The sequence below is a fragment of the Corvus brachyrhynchos genome, unplaced genomic scaffold (assembly GCF_000691975.1).
Source record: "Corvus brachyrhynchos isolate BGI_N302 unplaced genomic scaffold, ASM69197v1 scaffold61, whole genome shotgun sequence".
Lineage (NCBI taxonomy): Eukaryota > Metazoa > Chordata > Aves > Passeriformes > Corvidae > Corvus > Corvus brachyrhynchos.
Genome location: NW_008236478.1, coordinates 4,699,874 through 4,720,116, shown reverse-complemented (window position 1 = coordinate 4,720,116; position 20,243 = coordinate 4,699,874). Strand labels below are relative to the sequence as shown.

Below are 20,243 nucleotides of genomic sequence, written 5' to 3'. Positions count from 1 at the left end.
AAGATGACTGTGAAAACATTCTGAAGTTAAACTGTTTAACCAACAGCATTTGGGCATTCTATATTATATTATATTATATCATGTCATGTCATGTTATGTTATGTTATGTTATGTTGTGTTATATGATATTATATTATGTTTTAAAATAATAATCTTACATTTATTTAATTATATAGATATAGTAATCTTGATGAATTCCATGATATTCACTACTGTACAGATTTATTGCTTCTGTAGAAAAGATTTTTATTTTTTTAAATTATTCCTAGGATGAATACATTGGGACTGTATTTTTTTAGTATCAATTTGGACAATTCAGTAATTTGACAGAAAGCCACCTTCCTCAAGCCAAAAAGTAAAATGGAGAAAAAATTATACCACAGAGAGAGAGCTGTATATTGTACTGCTTCATATGAGTTTCTATATACATGATAGAAATACATACATATATATATTACATATAAAACCATACATAATATATACATATATAAAAGTGTGTATATATGTAAAGATATTAAAATTAAATTATGGGGAAAAATACACTATAGTACCCTTGTCCTGTGTACTATATAACAAGAGTATTCATGCCTTCAAAAATAATGTAAAATACGATGGAAAATGTCATGCCCTCTTGGTCATGTTTTTGGCTCATTTATTTTACATTTATGGGAACAGGCTTGTCAACTCTAAACCCATCTGGCTCTAACAGAGGAAAAGAAAGAAAAAGCAGGAAGTCCATTTTTGGCAACAATCCTGGCAGGCTGAGCCCTGGGGAGTCAGCTGCTCTTGCCAAAGCATCTGGAAAAGGTAAAGTTAGCATCTTCTTTCACCAGTCACATGGAATGACTCTGTAATGCAACACATGTACCGTACCAAGTTGTTAAAGATCAAATGCTTTGCAATGTGTAAGACGTTAAACTTTGGAATGGTTTCTCGTTAGCACGGCAGCTATTACAGTACCACTATTACAACTGAAGTGTTGAGTGCAGAATACTAGCATTACTTGGTCAGAAATATGATGACCCTAATTCATAAACAGTTCAAAACTAATGTACATTTTAAGTGATGTATCTTGAAGTTCGTATTTTAAAAGATCTAAGTGAGTGTTTTCAAAGTACAAATGGAAGCCAGGACTGTTGGGCTGGTCCAGAAAAGAATTTTTATTGTCTGAAGTAGAACTTAGCGGCCTAAAATTCAGCCAAGTCCAAATGTGTAATTGTGCAAATTAGACTCTGCAGGTAATTCAGTTTGTGAACCTGGAAACTGTGCTTCTGCCTATGAACAGATGTAAAGAAATACAAAGAAAGTACAGAAAAGGTTCTGGAGCAGAAATAAGACCCAGATCCCCTGCCTTTGAAGTGGTTGCCATAAACAGATATTTTGAACTCATTTTCTGACTCAAGGAGGGTTGCATTTCTTACAGCCCAAGGGCACAACTGCATCAGACAGAAAAGATTTCCTTCTTGTGGCCAGTGTCCTAAAAGTGAAGAAGTCTGGTGCCTAATTGTAAGGCATATAAATATTTTGCTGCCTCTGTCCCCTAACTTTTGCGGTCTCTGTAGATTGCTTGTTTGGACAATTAGCAGATGGCTTTCAGTCTTGCCTCTCTTCCTCATGTAAAATATATAAATGAGAAGAAGGGAATTTTATTCTCTTATTTTATTCAGGCAAATGCTAATTAGGTATTTATTTATGAAAGTGGTTGTTAGCACATCTAATCATGGTATTACTTCAATATTTGAACGTTGTGTTTCCTCCTATGGATTGTTCTTACTGTGTAAGGACTGTGACACTTGCCCTGAGTAGTGTCATTTTCCAGGATCACCTTTTTCTACTGGAACCAAAGCACACACACACACACCCACTAGAAAACATTGAATTTTTGGAGTCTCTGGACCTGCAGCTGTACCTTGAGGGCACTGTTTATTTTCCAGGTCCCTTTGATGCGATGCGGCAGACCTGGGAAGATCCTTGCTCTCCTTACAACTCTCCAGCTTCCCTCAGTGCCATTATCAGGACGCCCAAGTGCTATCACATCTCGTCCCTGAACGAGAACGCTGCCAAGCGGCTCTGCAGGCGCTATTCCCAGAAGCTGATCCAGCACACCACCTGCCAGCTCCTGAGGACCTACCCCGCTGCCACACGCATCGACTCCTCCAATCCCCACCCACTGATCTTCTGGCTCCACGGGGTACAGCTCGTGGCTCTTAACTACCAAACAGATGGTAAGGCTACACAAACTCAGGTTTTAATGTTCTAAATGTGCTAGGAGGCCTTAAGTAATGAATTTGTATTTTCCCTGTTTACTTTTCCTTGCTCTCCTGAGGGGATCTACCTGTATCTGTGCAACCCAGCACAAGCAGGTTCAGACCACAACAATCTGGTCCTTGAGAGCCTTGACCCCAGAGTCCAGGAGCTTTATGCCAATGCACCAGGTCCCCTGATAAACCAGAAGTGCCTGGACAGCAACACCTTCCATTTTTATTTTTATTCTGTTGCTGAAGGTTGTTTTTTTTCCCCCAATTTGAGTAACTATTATCCCTTTCTGATAATTTCAAGAATAAAAAGGTACTGAACTATTTTTAACTTGGAAGTGCCTGGATGCTGGTTTAATGTTGACCAAAACATTTTTGGACTATTGGCTATCCTATCTTGTGTTCCTTCACGTTTTCAGTGGGGGATCCATTAGGTCATCTACAGTGCTCTTTCATTCTGCAGTTCATTAAAGACAATGGAAAGGGAAAGAATGAACTGTTCTTAGAGTTTTGTGTAATTACTTGGATAGATTGGATACATAAATCACAGCTAATTCTGAAAACCAGGAATAGCACACAACTAAAATAATTTTTAGAAAGGTACTTCAAACAGGACGTTGTTTTCACTGTTACAGTTTTTCCATTGTATCATTGCTCTCTGTCAATTTTGGCTGCCTTACTTTCACAGACCTTCCTCTGCAACTCAATGCAGCAATGTTTGAGGCTAACGGTGGCTGTGGATATGTTTTGAAACCTCCAGTTCTGTGGGATAAAAACTGTTCAATGTACCAGCAGTTTTGTCCATTGGAAAGAGACCTTGATAATAAGGAGCCAGCTATATATTCTTTAACAGTAAGTACATGAAAAGGGAATTTCATACAGGCAAACAGAGAGACAATTTGCTACTACAGTCTTTAACCAGCATTACAGTCATCCTTCTAAATGAAAAGATTGAATCTTTAAATGTTGCTTCCAAAGGTCAGCCTAACTAACAGAAATTGGAGAGGGAAGGAACAAAGATTTGTCTTTATTTTATTGTGTTGGCTGATTTGTATCCGTAGTTACTTTCATGTTTCCTTCACAGTATTTGTTGAAACCTAGTTCTGAAAGCATTTTCCTTGGGACTACACAATTGTGTAAAATTACACGTGCCTTGATGTTTTACACATTTGTGAACACTTGAAAAGCTGCACAAAAAGCCATTATGGAAAGCTGTACTGAATCTTGAAAAAATATTTTTTGTAAGTTATATAATATATATAATTCATGGATTTGTGGCCAAAAACAAAGTATTCTCAGAAGCTAGTCCTTTCCAGGAAATGTGCCAGAAAAGTGAGATTCGTAAGAATCAGAATTCTCCCAGCTGTGGTAATTGCACACTTAATTCTTGTGTTGTGTATGCCAAAGCAAGCCAGAACTCAGTGCCATCACCCCAGAGTAATGGAGAAGAAAATGTGATCCTTTTTGACTACATTACTGGTACATTCTTTCTGGATTAATGTTCAGATGCCTTGAACAGTTACACTCACTATGTGTAGTGTATTTTTTCAGGGGAAAGATACCATAGAAGTAGTGTTGGGGGTGGAGGGTTGAGGAAGCTCTGCTTCTGAAGTTACTGCCCTGGCAATCACAAAAGTGAGTGTTGTAATTAAATCAGCATGTTAACGAACTGTGCTTAGGGGTGTGCTGAGCAGTATTTAGCTCAGGATCATGACAGCATAGGGATTACTGCACTAATTGTTCTCTGTCCTCCTCGGCTTCAGATTGTGTCTGGCCAGAACGTTTGCCCCAGCAATAGCACGGGCAGCCCCTGTATCGAGATCGACGTGCTGGGGATGCCCCTGGACAGCTGCCACTTCCGCACGAAGCCCATCCACCGCAACACTCTGAACCCCATGTGGAACGAGCAGTTCCTTTTCCGGGTTCACTTTGAAGATTTGGTCTTTCTGCGGTTTGCGGTTGTTGAAAACAACAGCTCAGCTGTTACAGCTCAGAGAATCATTCCCCTAAAAGCGCTGAAGAGAGGTACAGTGTAGTTCCTGGTGGCACCCTGTACCAAAATGGTCCAGCAGATTCCTGGGCTGGGTCCTTCCAGAGGGAAATTTTTAATCAGCTGATTGCATTTTTCTAGAGGAGACAGGGAACAAACGCCAGACAGCATACCATGGCCTGGCAGTACAGGGCTGATCTAAGGCTTCCTGGGAGCTGGCCCCAGTGACTTGTAAAAAGTCTGATCCTGTGCTTTTGTGGAGGCAGGGGCGTGTTGTACACACCTGCTCCAATTCTGGGGGTGCTCCTGAGATTATGTTCACCAGGAGACTGGCTGCTCCCTTAGGAGGCTTGGAGTGGTTCCACTCCTGCCTTGCTCTTTGCCCAAGAAACTGCTGTAACAGCTGATCACTGGGCAGAGGGGAATTGCACTTCTCGCAGCCATGGCTGGAGAGGAGTTGAAGGAAGGGTGGAAAAAAGTGAGAGAGAGATGAGGAAACATCACTAATTGTGTGACACCTGGGGGTGGGAGTTTCCATGTTGCCAGTAGCTCTTCTACATTTGCTTTGTGCCACTGTAACACCACACAATTATCTGGGTTGGTATATGTGGAGATCTGGCCATAGACATGGATTTTCCAGTAAGAATTTCACCTTGCTTCATTCATGTTCTGATATTTAGAAATCATTCATTTAGATATTTTAATGTATAACTATACTGAATGTTACAGCAAAACATAGGTTGCTCTATGAGCCACTTGGCAGCAGGATTGGTGTCACACTGTTGTACAGAGTGTGAACACAGTGTTATTACAGCGCTTTAAATCCTACCCATGTCGCAAAGTGTAGCTATAAATACAGCAAATTTGAGTTTTCCAGTTACGAGACTTGTGTCCTAGGATGTGGCAAAGTATTTATACAGAAGGATTTTTCCTCTTTAGGCTACAGACATGTCCAGCTCCATAACCTACACAATGAAACATTGGAAATTTCCAGCTTGTTCATAAACAGTCGGAGAATGGAAGAAAGTCCCTCTGGAAACAATCTGCCTGCATCTATGGTAATTTAACTTTTGTTTGTGTGTGTGAATTACCTGTATTCTTAGTTTAGTAACTACTATGATGTGAAGATCTCTAAGAGTGTTCAAAGATGTTAGCCCTCAAACCTGCACATTCTTCAGACATACCCTGATGACTATCGTTTTCTTGGCTTTGGTGGAATTAAGGTTATCCCACCTGGCTTAAACGGTGGGAAGGTAAATCTTTCCAAAGTCTGGCTTCTCTGCTGTATTTAGGTATAGAACAAGAAATACACTCCTGACTGGGGGAGTGTGGATGAGCAGTGAGGTTCAGTGCTGCTTCGTGCATTCCTTTGTCCATGAATTGTAAGCAAAGCATTTGAGACCAAAAAAAGAAAGATGCGAATTACCAACAACTTTGAAATAATGAGAGTAAAATTGATTTCTGTTACAAGAAAAGATGAACTCTGTGGTTCTGTACATACATACAGATTTATGTATGTATGTGCACATATGTATACATACATACAGGTATTTGTATATCTAAAAATATGTATGTATGCATGCATAGATGGATGTGATTTTTGTTTAAAAGCCCTTACTGTTAGATTACCTGAGTTACTTGTGTTTTGGCAACTGTAAACATGTATTTTATCATCTTACTGACTCCTAAAGTGTCATAAAACTTCCTGAGCTCCCATGTGTGCAGCAGATGTGTTGCAGATATTACCTCCTGTGAATACATACCAAACTTGTATCTTGGTGAATTACTGGGGCAGAAAGGAAGAACAAGTTGTTTGGAGGTTAAAACAAGGCAATACCTTTTCATCCAGTAATCTGTGTGCTGAATCCAAATATCTGAGCTCAGCTAGCGTGGGGAATGAGTGATGGAGGTTGGCCCTTCGTCCAGTGGCAGTTTATATATTCCCACTGGAAAAATTCCCTTTTCTCTTCAGCTTCAAGGTAGGATGGAGGTTTTTGGAGGGTTTGTTGGGGGTTTTTAAATGCCTCAATCCATAGTGTAAGAAAGAGCCATGTATTAACTGAACAGCTTTTCTTTGTCAAGGCCCTTACAACTTGTTTGTACAGTTTCTGTTAAGCAACCTAGAAATAACATGCCTGTGTGAAAACATCCAGTAACCTGTTGAATGTTGTCTGAACAGTTGTTTAGCCTGGGAGAACGGAAAGCTCCTGTGACTTACAAAGTGACAGTTCATGGAATTCCAGGCCCGGAGCCTTTCACTGTTTTCAATGTAAGTGCAGGGACCACGGCTGCACAGCTGCTCCATCAGGTGAGCTTCCCGCTGACTTGCAGACTCTTCATTGCAAGAATCCACACTAACATCGTTCTGGACTTCTGTCTCCCTGCACTTCTCACACACAGGGTCCTTGTAGTTCATTCATCACAGCAAGGGGTGGTTAGAAATGCATTGCTGTGGAATTAATTACATTGCAAACACAGAGTATAATCAGTGGAATTTTCCCAATCTTGGCTTCAGAGAATGGGTTTATAATCTTAGAACATATTCCCTCTTAGTATTTTAATATTTGGGCATATGCAGATGAGAAGAACAATCTCTCTAGTTGATGGGGGCAGTGGGTTCTCCTTACAACAAGGGCAAACATTCCTGCACAATTCTTTGAACTGAAGCACTGTAGGAAGAGAGAGTAAAAGTTAGAGGGCTAAGTTCATGAGTAGAAAAACCAGTTAACTCAGCAGGGATTGTTATTCTAGCAGTGGGAAAAGACTGTACTGTCCTGGGATTATGAATAAATTTTCTGGCCAGCCAAAAAGGACCGAAATAAGCTTAAATAGTACTGCCTTGTCTGGAATAGTTGAACTGCTTGGCTGGGCTAAAGAGAACAGGACATTACCCCGGAGTGAAATATCTGAATAATAAATAGCACATCAGAAATCCTGCCTGCACTGTCAGAATAGTTACTGATTCTTAAAGCTTCCTTATTCATTCTCATTTATAACTACTAATTATGCAGTGTTTATATTTAGCATTCTAATTGTTGTGTGTTGTCTGTCTTAGCTCTTGGCTACCATAAAAGGCACCAAGTCATGCGCTGCAGACTATTTTCTGATGGAAGAGAAGAGTTTTATATCTAAAGAAAAGAGTGAATGCAGGAAACCACCATTCCAGAGAGTGATTGGTCCTGAAGAAGGGTTAGTGCAGCTTTTGAACAGTTGGTTCCCAGAAGAAGGATATGTTGGAAGAATTATCTTTAAAACCCGAGAGGAAGTAAGTCTGTTTTAGATAAATTATTATTTATAAAGGTAGCTAAAAATAGCTCTTAGGACCAGGAAACAAAAGCGTGTGCAGTATTTATTTCACTACTTGGTAAGTAATGTCAATGCTGTGTACATTATTTAAAAACAAACTTAACTCTTGAGTGAGCAACCACAGCTGGACTTTATACACCTATGTGACACCAACTGGACCTCCCTCAGCTCCAGTAGCAGCTGTGGGGTGTTTATTCATTATGGCTCAGTCACCAGCTCAGTGCCTCTGTTTTGAGTGACAGTTCTAATTTAATGCAAATCTAGATTATGCCATCATTGGAAATTAATATAAAGATAATAGTTAATACCAAAGGATCATAGATAACAGAACTCCAGACAACCACCATCAATTTAGATGGCAGCAACTTCTTATCTGTCTAGAAAGATTAGAAATAATTTTAATATTAAAGGATAAGTCTAAAAGCCTCAAAGGATTATTAAATTACCAATGATAGCCTAAAATAATGAAATAGGTGATTTCTTTTAATTTAAAGGTGGAACATGACTTCAGTTTAGACTATGAACAAAGCATCTACAGCTTAAAATATGCTAGTGCCCAGGCTTGTGAGACAGAGACAAAAAAAGCAGGAGAAAGACACTTAATGATCCCATTTTCAGAGGCACTTTCTTTGGTCAGTTCAGCAAATAAAAATGCTTGCTTAGTACACAGATTTTACATACATAAATTACAGAGGTCCTCTAGTATACTTTAAACTGAAAAAAATGTATTTTTGCTTATTTTGACAGAACTTTTGATACAGCTTCAAATTTTGACAAATTGCTTTTATATTACGCAAGTCCACATTTGGGTTTCCTTTACATCTAATAATTGGAGCAAAAATGACAAGGTAGAAATTTGTTTATGGAAACAGTAGCCTGCTGAATTCCACTGACTGCAGCACTGCCTCTGTCAGTGTACGCTGCCACACAGTCCTGCCAAGCCCCATTCCTTCAGAAAACGGGTTAAAATCTGTCTTAGCACACGTGACAATTATGCTGTAGTTCTGTCCTGTGATGTACCTCAAAGCATTATCCATAATTTTGAGCCTTTCTGCAGACAGCAGCACCTCAGATCCTGGAGCTGGCAATGAAGCTGCAAATCTGACTGGAAAACAAGGAGCAGGTCCAGTGGCAGGGTGCAATACACAGCACATATTTACCCCTTATGAATCCCAGCCATGTTCCAAGGCGTTGGACAGGAATGCACTCCCTGAGAGAAGGCTCAGGGAGGAATTCTGTCTAAAGTCTGCAGTAGTCATTGAAGAGGGAGAGAGAAACAAGCAGCCTTCCTCTTGTTCCACATCACAGGAAAATGTTCACTCAGATTCTGGCTCTCTAAATTCTTTTGGCTTTAGTGCAGGGACAGGAAAGAAAATAACCCTTTCCACCATCTCACATTGTACTAGCACCATTACATGACAAAATATCATTTTGTACACATAAGGAAAGGATTTAAGGGACCATTTTTGTGAAATACGGTGCTATGCAAACATCTCCATTCCTCACCTACTATGAAAGGTATTTCAGATACTGATTTTAGAAAATACAGGTATTTACTAGCATTATTATTATTTTTTATTAGCAATAGTGGCTTGTTAAAACTCTCTAATAATGTATTTAATGAAATGGAGCTGAGGCAACTGCACAGTCTCCAATTTCCACGTGGTAAAAACCTTTTGTGACCACCAGCTATTAGTTACCTCTCTGAAGTAAATGAATTTGTCTCTCATTTTCTCTGTAGAATTTAAATGAGAGAAACATCTTTCAAGAAGCAAAGGAAGAAGCAGCCATCAGCTCTGAGGATGACAGTTTCTTTGTTCAGGTACATGATGTCTCCCCAGAGCAACCACGCACCGTGATCAAAGCTCCACGCCTCAGCACGGCTCAGGATGTCATACAGCAGGTAAGGGCACGTGCCCACCTTAACATGTGGGGTGGAAGTTGGTTTCAAACAAGCCAAGGTGGGGTTTGTTCTCAGCACTAGCTGAGGAATCAGTTTACCAACCTGAATCTGATGGAGTGCCTTCTTTTTTGGTGGTTTTTTTTTCTGCTTTTAAACAGACTCTCTGCAAAGCCAAATACTCCTACAGCATTTTGAGTAATCCAAACCCAAGTGATTATGTGCTCTTGGAAGAGGTGACAAAAGAACCAGCAAATAAAAAGTCTTCAACATCTAAACCATCTCAGAGGATTCTCTCTGATCAAGAGTGTGTGTTTCAGGCCCAAAGCAAGTGGAAGGGAGCAGGAAAATTTATCCTTAAGCTCAAAGAACAGGTTCAGGTAAAAGATGCAATACTTTGCTGTAGGTGTTATAGGTGGTGTGTGATTCAGCTTAATGGGAACCTGCTTTCGGTGGGAGGGAGACATGACTGGCATGAGGGCAGGTGGGCAGGACAGACTGACAGACTACAGCAAAAAGCAGATTCCTCTTTTCTCTGACCCCCTCTTACTTTTTCCTTTGCAAAACTGTATCAGTTACACTCAGCAACACAACTCCCTCACAGCCTGCAAATCCAGGACAGCCTTTGTCTGCTACCAGCTTTCTGTTTCTCAAAACCTTCTGGCTGAGCATGTTCCCCATCATAATAAAGGACCATTCAAATGGGCAGAACTTATAAGCTACTGGAATAAGGTCCCCTTTATTCCTGCCCAGTGAAAAAGTTGTTCTGTTGCTTTGTATCAGGCTTTAAAAAATGGCAGGAATGAAGTATGTGTCTACTGGGAGAAGGAGCTGTGTTCTTCTTTCCAGCAGACACCACCAATGCACAGCCGCTGTTGCTTTAAAGTAACTGTATTATAAACACAGATTACCAAATTTGCTAAACATATTTTAACAATGCGTAATTTTAAATTAATTTATTCAGAACAATCAGAAGGATGTGCCTGGATGAAAGCACAGCCATACTAAATTCCTAAAGGGAGGCCTGCTTAGCAATATGTTAGGTGTTTTCATATTCTTTTGGTATTTCACAGTGAACAAGTAGCTGTTAAACCACCTCTATGATCTTAATTCTTCCAGGCAGCACGAGATGACAAGAGAAAAGGCATCTCCTTCACCAGTGAACTGAAGAAGTTGACCAAGTCGAGTAAGCAGTACCGGGGCTTCGTGTCGCCCTCGCTGCAGGTGCTGTCGGACAGTCCCCAGGGCAGGGACGAGAGAGCCGCGTGCGCCCTGGCCTTCAGTGACATCATGGAGTAGTGCTGGCTGCTGCCTCAGCAAGGCCTGCCCAGGTACGAGACACCAGCTCGAGCACTGAGCAGGCATTCACAGAGCATTCCTGTCTCCAAGCTGTAGGTGATTAAACCAAGTGAGACACAAGCACTGGCAGAATGATCCATAAAAGCCTCATAGACTGGTGTGCACAGGCACAATGACATCAGGAAGGTCTCCAATCCTTTATTATGGAATTTGCTCCAGTGAATCAGAATGGTGGAGTTTCATCCACTTTCTCTGTCCATTTAATCCAAAATGTTGCATCCTGGTTGATTTTGCAGTATGCATTTTTATCTACAATTGTGCTTAATTAGTGAAGTTCTGTTACTCTTTTGCTCTGAGCCATGGCAAATGGAAGTGAGCAGTAGAGCTTTTACTATTTTTTGTTACATCCAGATAATAAAATCATCAGGACTGGTTATCTCTTTTTTAGCTAGAACAAGTTTATAGTGTTAATTTCTGTCTGTGGACATCTTGCCAGAACTGTTTAAACATTTACACTTATCCTTTCTGTATCTCTTCAATTTTTTCCATCTTGCTTGACTTCAAACAACTGAAATACACAACAAAGACTGTCCCATTTATATGGAGACAGTAAGTGCCACTTGCCCAGCCATGTACACTAACCAGACACTTGCACAGTGCTACTACGGCACTGCGACAGCAGCTGGGAAGTTGCAGCTCATTATAAATGAAGAAATCTTTTTCAGTGTTGATAATCCCACCTCACATACAGCCAATTTAAGATTATATTTTTTTTTCTGTATACATCTAATTATTAAAGCATTATTTGACATGCACTGTAATGCTGCTGCTAAGCCATTAAATTACCAGAATTCAAGCACCGTTTTCATTTGCAAGGTATTTCAAATAGGAAGGGATGAATTTGATACCTTATTTCTAGGCTGCTATAAACCCCCTAATGCGTTAAAACAATCTGAATTCAAGGAAAGCAAAGTAAATTACAGGAAGATCACAGTCACTTTCCTTCTTCTGCATTTGGTTGGTTTTTTGTTTTGTTGGGGTTTTGGTTTGGTTTGGGGTTTTTTTGTAAGTTGGTAGGTTGGTTGGCTGGTTTTTGGGGTTTTTTTTTGTTTGGGGTTTTTGGGGGTATTTTGGGTTTTTTTGTTTGTTTTTTTGGTTTGTTTTTGTTTTGCTTTGTTTTTTTTTCTTTTTTAATTGTGAAACTCAAACCTGGAATTTACATCACTGAATCCTTCTGCAGTGCCTTTGAAGAATCCTGCTGTGGACTGAACTGGTCAGCAATTGTGTGCCCTGTGCTACAGATGCTTAATCCAGGCAATGCTGCTGGATTAACATCCAGAATCTGGGAATCCTAAATGGGATACTGTGGATTGGAAAGATGCCTGTCAGCTCTTGGAAGATTCTTCTCTTCCTGTATCTTTGCATCTGCAGACTGTCCATAGGCGGATGGAGAAGTTTTCTTGGACTGTATGTTGTAAACAAACACGTGTCATCACCCTCCCCTTTTTAAACAAAAGATAATTTTAGCTCATTGCCTCTAAAGAATCCGAAGGCAGAGAACCAGAGTGTTCTTTTATGTGTATTATATTAAAATAACGCACTTTTACCTGAAGATCATTGTTAAACACTGTGTTAAGTGATTGTAAAGAGATTTAAATATACTGTAACTTCCTTCATATGTCTGTTTTAACTTTGGTGAATATACACAAAACACTCGAAATTATTTATGGTTTATCTACATTAACAAAATAATGTACAATAGCTGAATACACCTTACTGGTAGTGAGACTTGGACAAGGAACAACATTTCCTTCTTATAAATTTTAGTTTTCCAGGCTTGTGTTTAAAGAAAGAATATTTATTATCATGTTCCAAAGTACATGCCATTGTATAGTATATTTATCATATACTACTTTTTAGAAAATGCAAACTTTTTATCTTTCTCTGGATTTAGAGGAAAAAAATGTTTGAACGTTTCTGGTTGTTTCTTTTCAGCACAAGGTGTTTAATATCCAGTACTGACCAAATCCAAAATAATGCATTGGTAAGTGTGATTAATGTTTCAATATTTTGAATTCAAACCACATTTTTGCATATAGCCAGGAACTGTCTTTTTACTTGTCTGTTAAACCCAGAGAGTATAAAGAACTTTACACTATAACTCTTGACAATTTCTGTTTACATAGAAACACTGTTGTGAAGTTTTATGTGTGCTGAATTCATCTTTTGTTATCTAAGTTAGTTGTGGTAATCTCTTTTTTTTTCCCTCCATGGGAGTTACTGATGTGTTTAGTTATTTAAAACAATCCATTACAGGGGCACAAATTGAACAGCTGCTGCAATCAGCCATCCCTTTGATCTCCCACAAGAAATGTGTCTGTGGGGAACAAATTGCTCCGTACATGTTCTGTTTCAGTACAGCAAACCCTAAACAGAGGAACAAAGTTACAGGCAGTAGTCTCATGACAGCTAATGGCCCCCCATGAATAAGAAAATGAACTAAAAGAAAGCAAAGTTATTAACTGGCATATAAACAGATAGAATCTGCGTTCTGTCACCAGAAGCGATGAAGTCTTTCTCTATACACTACAGAAAATGCCTATAAAGTAGCCATTACCAAAGCAAAAAAGTGCCCTCTTGAGGTCACTTCCAGCTTTCAGAAAAAATAACCACAGACATACAAAAAAGTCTGATTTCTGAGTGGCAGTTCCTCACTGAGTCCATGCACTTCCCACTGCTCATCTTTCACAAAAGTAAAGTTTTGAACTTATGTACCAAAACAGCATTTTGCAAATCAGCAACATGACCCAGCTAAGTCCCCAACCAGCTCAGCATTTCCAACAGTAGCAGCTGCTGTGAGAGATGTGTGCTCCCTCCCTGCCCTGCCCAAGGAAAGACTGATCCCAAGTAAAGTGTTAAAAGTGACAACTTACCCATAGTTTTATAGGCATAGTTTGCTTTGGAATGCTTTGGAATTACTGGGAAATACTTACATCAACCTGCTGCACAATTCAACTAATGCAATCATTTTTTTTAATGTTAGCTTCATTCTCTCTGTTATTTTAACACAATAGCAGTTTGGTATCACTGACAATTTTTCCCTTTTGGTGTTTTTATGGCATTTTAGAAACAACTCTTAATTTCCTGTAGTTTGCCCTTATCTGTTTAGCTTTTTTTTTTTGGGTGGTGGTGGTGTGGTTTTTTGGGTTTTGGGGGGGGGGGGGGGGTTAATCTCTAGCAGCTCTGAAAATTCTAAACATCACCTGTAGTGTCACAGTAGGCTGGAGGATACCCTTGCTAATTAATTGGATTCAATGTTGGTCTTATGTCCATGTTGTCATCCACTAGTGCTTTTCTGTCACCCAGATATAAAAGCAAAAAAACCAATCATGGGAAGTCAAAGGGGACATCAGTAGTCATGTCACATTGTGTACCACAGGCCTAACACCAGCCTGAAGTCTGGTGGCCATTTAAAGTCAGCAGTTTTGTACTATTTCTGCTAACACAATTTTTCTAGCTGTGGGAATAGCTTATTACTACAAGTATCTTCATCAAGCACAATCAAAACCTCCTTTTACTGCTGTTTATCACAGTGAAAGAAAACAGCAAAATATTTGGCTTTTTATTTAAAAAACCCTAACTGTAGATATATAGACAGCTGGAACTGTGTAAGGCTAATTAACCTGTGCCGGGATTTTTAACTTAAGTATTGGTAAATACCCAGGTAAACTTGTCTTGGTGAAACATGATACACTTTGGGGTGAATTTGGAAAAGAATTGCAGTGCCCTTCCTTTTGCTGGTTCCAAGTAGTGGAAATACACCACCACTTGAAGCATTAAACAGCAAGGGGGGGTTGTTAACTTTTGTGAAAGCCCAGTTAAAGGGCTTTCATGTGCTAAGTTATTATGCTAATAGGAAAGTTTATTCTGTTTAGCCACGGATTTTATTGCTGCAGGAATCTCTCCACACATTCCTATGACAAAACTGACAAAAAATCTTTGTCCTTTTCCATGCTTTTGGCTGAGTATGGACATCAATTAGGAAAATACATTCATTTTTACATTACAAACTATTTACAGGAAGCAGCTTCCAGGATAAAGTTTGAAAGAAAGGAATGTGAATAATCAACATCTTCCAGAAACAGGCAGTCTCCGAGCAGTAGCAGGCCTTGCACTGCACACTTTACAGGTGGAAATCTCTTGCTTCTCATGCTCCATTGCCTATTGGCAAAACCACAGAAGTATTTTATTCTGTACTATTTAAAAACTGCTACTTTTCTACCAATTTCCTACCCTTTCCCTGTGCAGCACGTGCTGCTTGCAGTGGTGTGCCTCTATGGGCCAGAAGCTGGGCAGTCGCAGTTCCTGTGTGCGTGCAGAGCTGCTCCACATGTAGGAACTGGAGCACTCCAGGAGCTGCTTCCTCTACCGCCCAAAGGGCTTCCTGTTTCTATCTTACTGACCCCAGATTAGAGCAGTCAGAACACTACAAAATACTATCTCAGTTTTAATTTTTTTAAGCCTAGTGACTTTTTTCTCGCTACAAATATTACTAGGTGAGGTGTCTGAATAGCCACTTTTAGAAAGGTGTCTGCTTCTAGGATTCACAGGCTTTCAAGAATTAAACATCTAAACACAGCAATATCCAAATATTTCAAGAACACTTTCTCTTACATTCATAGTTTATTTTCAAAAGGAGAAGACCTTGCTGGTAGCTTTACAGGCTAAATCTGCAGCTTCTGAAACTCAACTGTCTGTTCTGCTCTTCAAATGCTTCAATTAACATCTGGTTTTTAATCACTGTCTGTTACTATTCCACTATAAAACTCAGTTTACTTTTAGGGTAGCCCACTAAATGTACCAATGGTGGCAATTTTTCCTATCTGTGATAAATATTTTGTAACTTAAAATAGTGATAGACATTTGGCAGAGTTAGCAAATTAAACACAAAAATAGACAGCAGTAAATAGATTTTGCTCCAGTAGATGTATAGGCTCTTTCAGAATTTGTACAGTTGTCTTCCTCTGTCTCTTCAAGCATGTCAAAATATTCTGACAATGCAACATCACTACGTGCCAGTCTTTATATGTTTGGAAACTATGTAAAATGAACGATTTTAAAAGTGACTTTTCCACCTGGACTGTTTTCTCTTTGCTGACTTGAAGAATAAACTTGTATTTGTATATGTTGTAAAAAAATAAATGGTTTAAGATGTTGACTCTTTGCTTTTGCCTTCCTGAACTGACAGTGGTGTTGACAAATGGCCCCCTTGGAATTTTGCAGAATTTAAATCACATCTGTATTTGCAAACACGTAACAACTAAAGAACTACTCAAAAACTATGGGAATGACAGCCCAAGCAGACAGAAACACATGTATAACCACCAGGATTATGTATGCAGTTTTGCAGTCTACATAGTGAAATAGGTATTTTCTAATCCCTTAATACACAGTTGTCTGTTCTAAAAATGTTTGTAAATTTATGTTTAATTATTTGGAAGTTGGTGAACCAGTGTGATTAATATTAAAAACATATTAAAAGAGAAATAAATTGCAAAACTATCAAAGAACCATAAATCAGGATAAAGGACTAAATACCCTAGAGAAAAAAAGATATTTTTTGACTTACAGGAAAGCTTTGCAAAACTTACACAGGTACCATTATCACAGATTAGGCACTACAGACATGGATTAGCTGTCAGCCAGCTACATTCCACTGTACAGTGGAATTCACATAGAGACAGTACTCACCTTTAAATTATTTCATATATTTCACCTGCTCTTCGCAAAGCCAACATGCAGCTGAAAATGGATTCGAAAACAATCAGACAATAAATAATATTTGGGGAATGTGGAGAGAATTACCTACATAAAAAAACCTCAAAACATTCTTACCTTGTATTTGTCCAGTATTCTTGACAGCAATGCTTTATTCAAGTCACTGCAGTAGAACATTCAATCACAATGACAGTATAGAACTGAAATTCAATATTCTTAATTTGCTAATACCAAGATTCATCAGAGGGAAAAAAAACCACCAAATGCAAAATCATTTCAAGATGAGACAAATGGTTAGAAGTCATCAGAAGAAAAACAGGAAAAACGCAATACATTTTCCAAATGTCTAGGTAACTTAGACATCAAAAAGTCAGTATTATGTTAACATTTTCAAAATATTTATTAAGTTATCAACACAACCCAGTGAGTTCCCAGAAACACATATATCTGTATTCTGTTATAAAAATTAGAAAAATACATAAACAAAAATACAATTATGCATGGTTGAAACAATTCTTAAATTATGTGGGTTTGTTTTTAAAATACTGACACGACAGTTCATTGTGATGCCCCAGCCCCCTGAACATGGGCCTGGTGGTTAGGGGCACAGGCTTGTAGCTGTGTGAAAAACTGCTGGTACATTTTTGTGTGTTTCTGTATTCACACAAAAGCCTACTTTTATTCCTTTTATGATGAGTGGTGATTTCTTTCAGCCAATCTTTGTCCATAATTAAGAAGCCAAGTGAACTTGATTGATAGGTACATTTATGCCAAGGATGATTCCTTCAAGTGCTTAGCAAAATCCAAGGGTTTGTGAGCAACAGTCTGACTGACATGTTGAAGCTGTTTGTTTAGTTCTTCATCTACAAATGAATTCATTTGTGAGAAGGTATCCTGAAAAATACAAAATATTAGTTGTATTACTAAGCAAGGCCATGTTTTCCATGCCTACCTTAGATTAGCAGTCTTGTTTCTCTCCCGTGGTCCCGGTCATCTGGACCAGACTGGAACTGGCAGCTCACTCCTCCCTGGCCTGCAGTAAATTTCCCTTGGCTGCACGCAAGCACTGTCAAGCAGTCCTTCCTAAGCTCATGGGTTTGGTGAGGGTTTTCTGCTTTCTGGTAAGCTGGGCCTTAAAAGATTACCTACTACACACAGCCATGGCTTCCAGCTCTGGGGGGTTCACACACTGCCTCCTGTTCAACACACCTTATAAATACAAATCAAGCACAGTTTGGTGAGAGCACACCTTTATCAATCAAGCGTCTCTGACCAAAAGGCCAGTGAAAGCAACAATGCTCACAGCACAGGTTGTGAGTCAGAGAGGAATCCCCTGGCCCTTCTGCCTCCAGCCACACCTGGAGCCGTGCATTTTCCTGGTGCTCAGATGAGGAATGATTGTCATGCACATGATTTAAACTTCCCTGTGAAAGTCTTAAAATTCCCAGAGTCAAGTACTTTGTGCACTCATAGAGAAATGAGAGCCTCTCTTTAGTGGTGCACAGGGCTCTAAGTCAGAGCTTCTGTCAAGAGCAGGGAGATGCTGACTGGCAGCCTGGCACACAGAGGACACGCAGGACAGAGTGTGGAAAGCTTAGATACTGCCAAAATTTGTTAAATGAGCCAAACAACCATAGAACAGGCAAGACCCCAAGGTAATTTTCCCAGTTAGGTCCATTATAGCCATCTATGGACACTTTGTTATCTTCCTGTTCCATTGTTCCTGCTACCTAAAAGAGCTTGTGCATTTTCTTATTCAACCCAAATTTCTCTCCCATCTGCTGTTCTCAGCCTTGCTCTGTCAGAGCCGCTCGTGTAACTCCCTAGCAGGACACACACATCAAGAAGTCATTATAAAACAACTGAATAGGTTAAGTACAAACACATTTTCAGAAGCTGCTTCTCTAAAATGGAAAGAAAAATTGTGCTTTCAAGGCTTCAACTGACATTACTGAGTTACAAAGTGGAGCACTGACAATGTTAATAGGTTATATTGTTTACATTAGAAAGAAGGAAAATTATCACTTTTTAAAGGACACACCACTCACTGGGCATTTAATGGAGGCTGGCATCTGGAACACATCCAGTGCTGAGGATATAAACACACTTTCCCCATTTCTCCTCTTTTTACATTAACTCTTCGTTCCCCTCAAATTTCCACTTAGTGACACTAACAGGGATCAGTATCCCTCGACACACTGAATCAAATGCTCTGGAAATCCAGCTGTCTTGGCAACTACCCACCCTGGGGAAAGAGATGGCTTTTTATTATTGCTTTTTGAACAAACATTAGTTCATCATTACAGAAAAGAGCCAAGAAATCTGCACTGAACCACTGCCCAGTGCAAAATAACAGCTACCGTATTAGTCTTGCTATGTTAACTGATGCTGTGGGAGGTAGGACTATTTATACAGCTATTTTTTCCTTCCTTATACTCAGTCCTATCTTATGCCAGTTAAAAAAATATACTTGATGCAAAAAGTACAGAAACCAGAAGCCAAACTCAGTGTGCCAACGTCTGGGCACTGCATAGTGAGCTAGAAGATACAGGTTACATTGGTGTGTCACATAGTTAGAAAAGGATACAGAGAGATGAGACAGTACCTTTCTTCTAGGTGTTACTGATGCAACAGGAGGATTAAAGGTCATTCCCTTCATACAGTATGTCTCAAAAAGTTCTGTAGCAGACCTACAGTAAATAAACAGTGAAAGAAAAATGGCATTAGATAAATACAACTTCAGCTGATCTATCACCACTCCAAGAGCAACTTCTCACACTCCCCCCACTCTCCCCCCTCCACCACACTTTAGGAGAACTCCTCAGAGTAATGAGTATCACCTGGAAAAGATCAGAAGCCAAGGGCTGGGAAACAATGTGAGTCAAAGTAAGTAAAATGTGTCTAAATACTCAGCTGGGGGAGACAAGAAAACTGTTCTGTTGTCTTCCCAGAGCTCTGCTCTGTGCATATTTGAAAAAGGGGAGGAGGAAAAAGGCAGGTAAAGATTATGTAGCTGACACAATCTGCCAGAATTTCCAACAGTTCCTTACCAAAGGGTTTTATGAAAAAGCATCCATGGGAGAACAGGGAAGACCATCACAGAAAAGAACTGGTTAAAAGACAAGAAACAGAGGACAGGAGTCTATGGTCAGTTTTTGCAACGGCAGGAAGAAACTGGATTTCCACAAGGTCTTTTCCAGGACCTGTGCTTTCCAACATGCTCAAAAAAGAGCTGGAGAAGACCAAGTTATTTGTAGTAGTAAGAATGAGCTACTGGGTGGAGAACTGCAGACAGACTCTATGAGATGATCAGAAAAATGGCAAATGAAATTTAGTGTTGGAAAAAGCAATTCCACATAAAAACAGTATGCTCTGAGCTGACCACTATCACTTAAACAAAAAAATCTTCTTGTTAGGACAGATACTTTTATGGGATTGTGACTTTAGTGCTGTTTGGAGTTGAAAAGAAACAGCAAACACAATAGAAATTAGTTACATCAGTGTATAAATCCACAGATCACCCACATCTCAAATACTGCAAGCAAGTCTCCAATTTAATCTTGAAATGCTTAAATTGGTGTAAGTACAGGAACATGCAATAAAGTTGATGGAAAATATGGAACAGTTCCTGTCTGAGCTGGATCCCTCCATCCAGGAGAGACAGTAGATGGAGGTATGTTATGATTGAGGTCTGCCAAGTCCTATGAGGCACAGA

General features: G+C 39.5%; 2 protein-coding genes across 5 annotated transcripts in view; one reads left to right on the top strand and one right to left on the bottom strand.

Annotated features, from left to right (window-relative positions):
* The window catches only part of PLCE1 (phospholipase C epsilon 1), a 149,861-nt gene extending 133,893 nt beyond the window's left edge, over positions 1 to 15,968 (top strand). For all 4 annotated transcript variants that reach the window (XM_017726044.1, XM_008643911.2, XM_017726046.1 and 1 more), the window contains 11 exons: positions 676 to 807; positions 1,935 to 2,225; positions 2,944 to 3,107; positions 4,019 to 4,280; positions 5,185 to 5,303; positions 6,425 to 6,553; positions 7,301 to 7,510; positions 9,293 to 9,454; positions 9,613 to 9,831; positions 10,571 to 10,782; positions 11,991 to 15,968. In XM_017726044.1, the coding sequence (XP_017581533.1) occupies positions 676 to 807; positions 1,935 to 2,225; positions 2,944 to 3,107; positions 4,019 to 4,280; positions 5,185 to 5,303; positions 6,425 to 6,553; positions 7,301 to 7,510; positions 9,293 to 9,454; positions 9,613 to 9,831; positions 10,571 to 10,750 (1,868 nt within the window). In that variant the 3' untranslated portion in view covers positions 10,751 to 10,782; positions 11,991 to 15,968. The remainder of the gene's footprint in view (positions 1 to 675; positions 808 to 1,934; positions 2,226 to 2,943; positions 3,108 to 4,018; positions 4,281 to 5,184; positions 5,304 to 6,424; positions 6,554 to 7,300; positions 7,511 to 9,292; positions 9,455 to 9,612; positions 9,832 to 10,570; positions 10,783 to 11,990) is intronic.
* A 678-nt stretch (positions 15,969 to 16,646) lies between these two features.
* NOC3L (NOC3 like DNA replication regulator) overlaps positions 16,647 to 20,243 on the bottom strand; it is a 15,179-nt gene continuing 11,582 nt past the window's right edge. Inside the window, exons 20-21 of the mRNA XM_008643910.2 lie at positions 19,134 to 19,218; positions 16,647 to 17,422 (exon numbers count right to left, since the gene is read on the bottom strand). Of these exons, the coding sequence (XP_008642132.1) occupies positions 17,294 to 17,422; positions 19,134 to 19,218 (214 nt within the window). The 3' untranslated portion in view covers positions 16,647 to 17,293. The remainder of the gene's footprint in view (positions 17,423 to 19,133; positions 19,219 to 20,243) is intronic.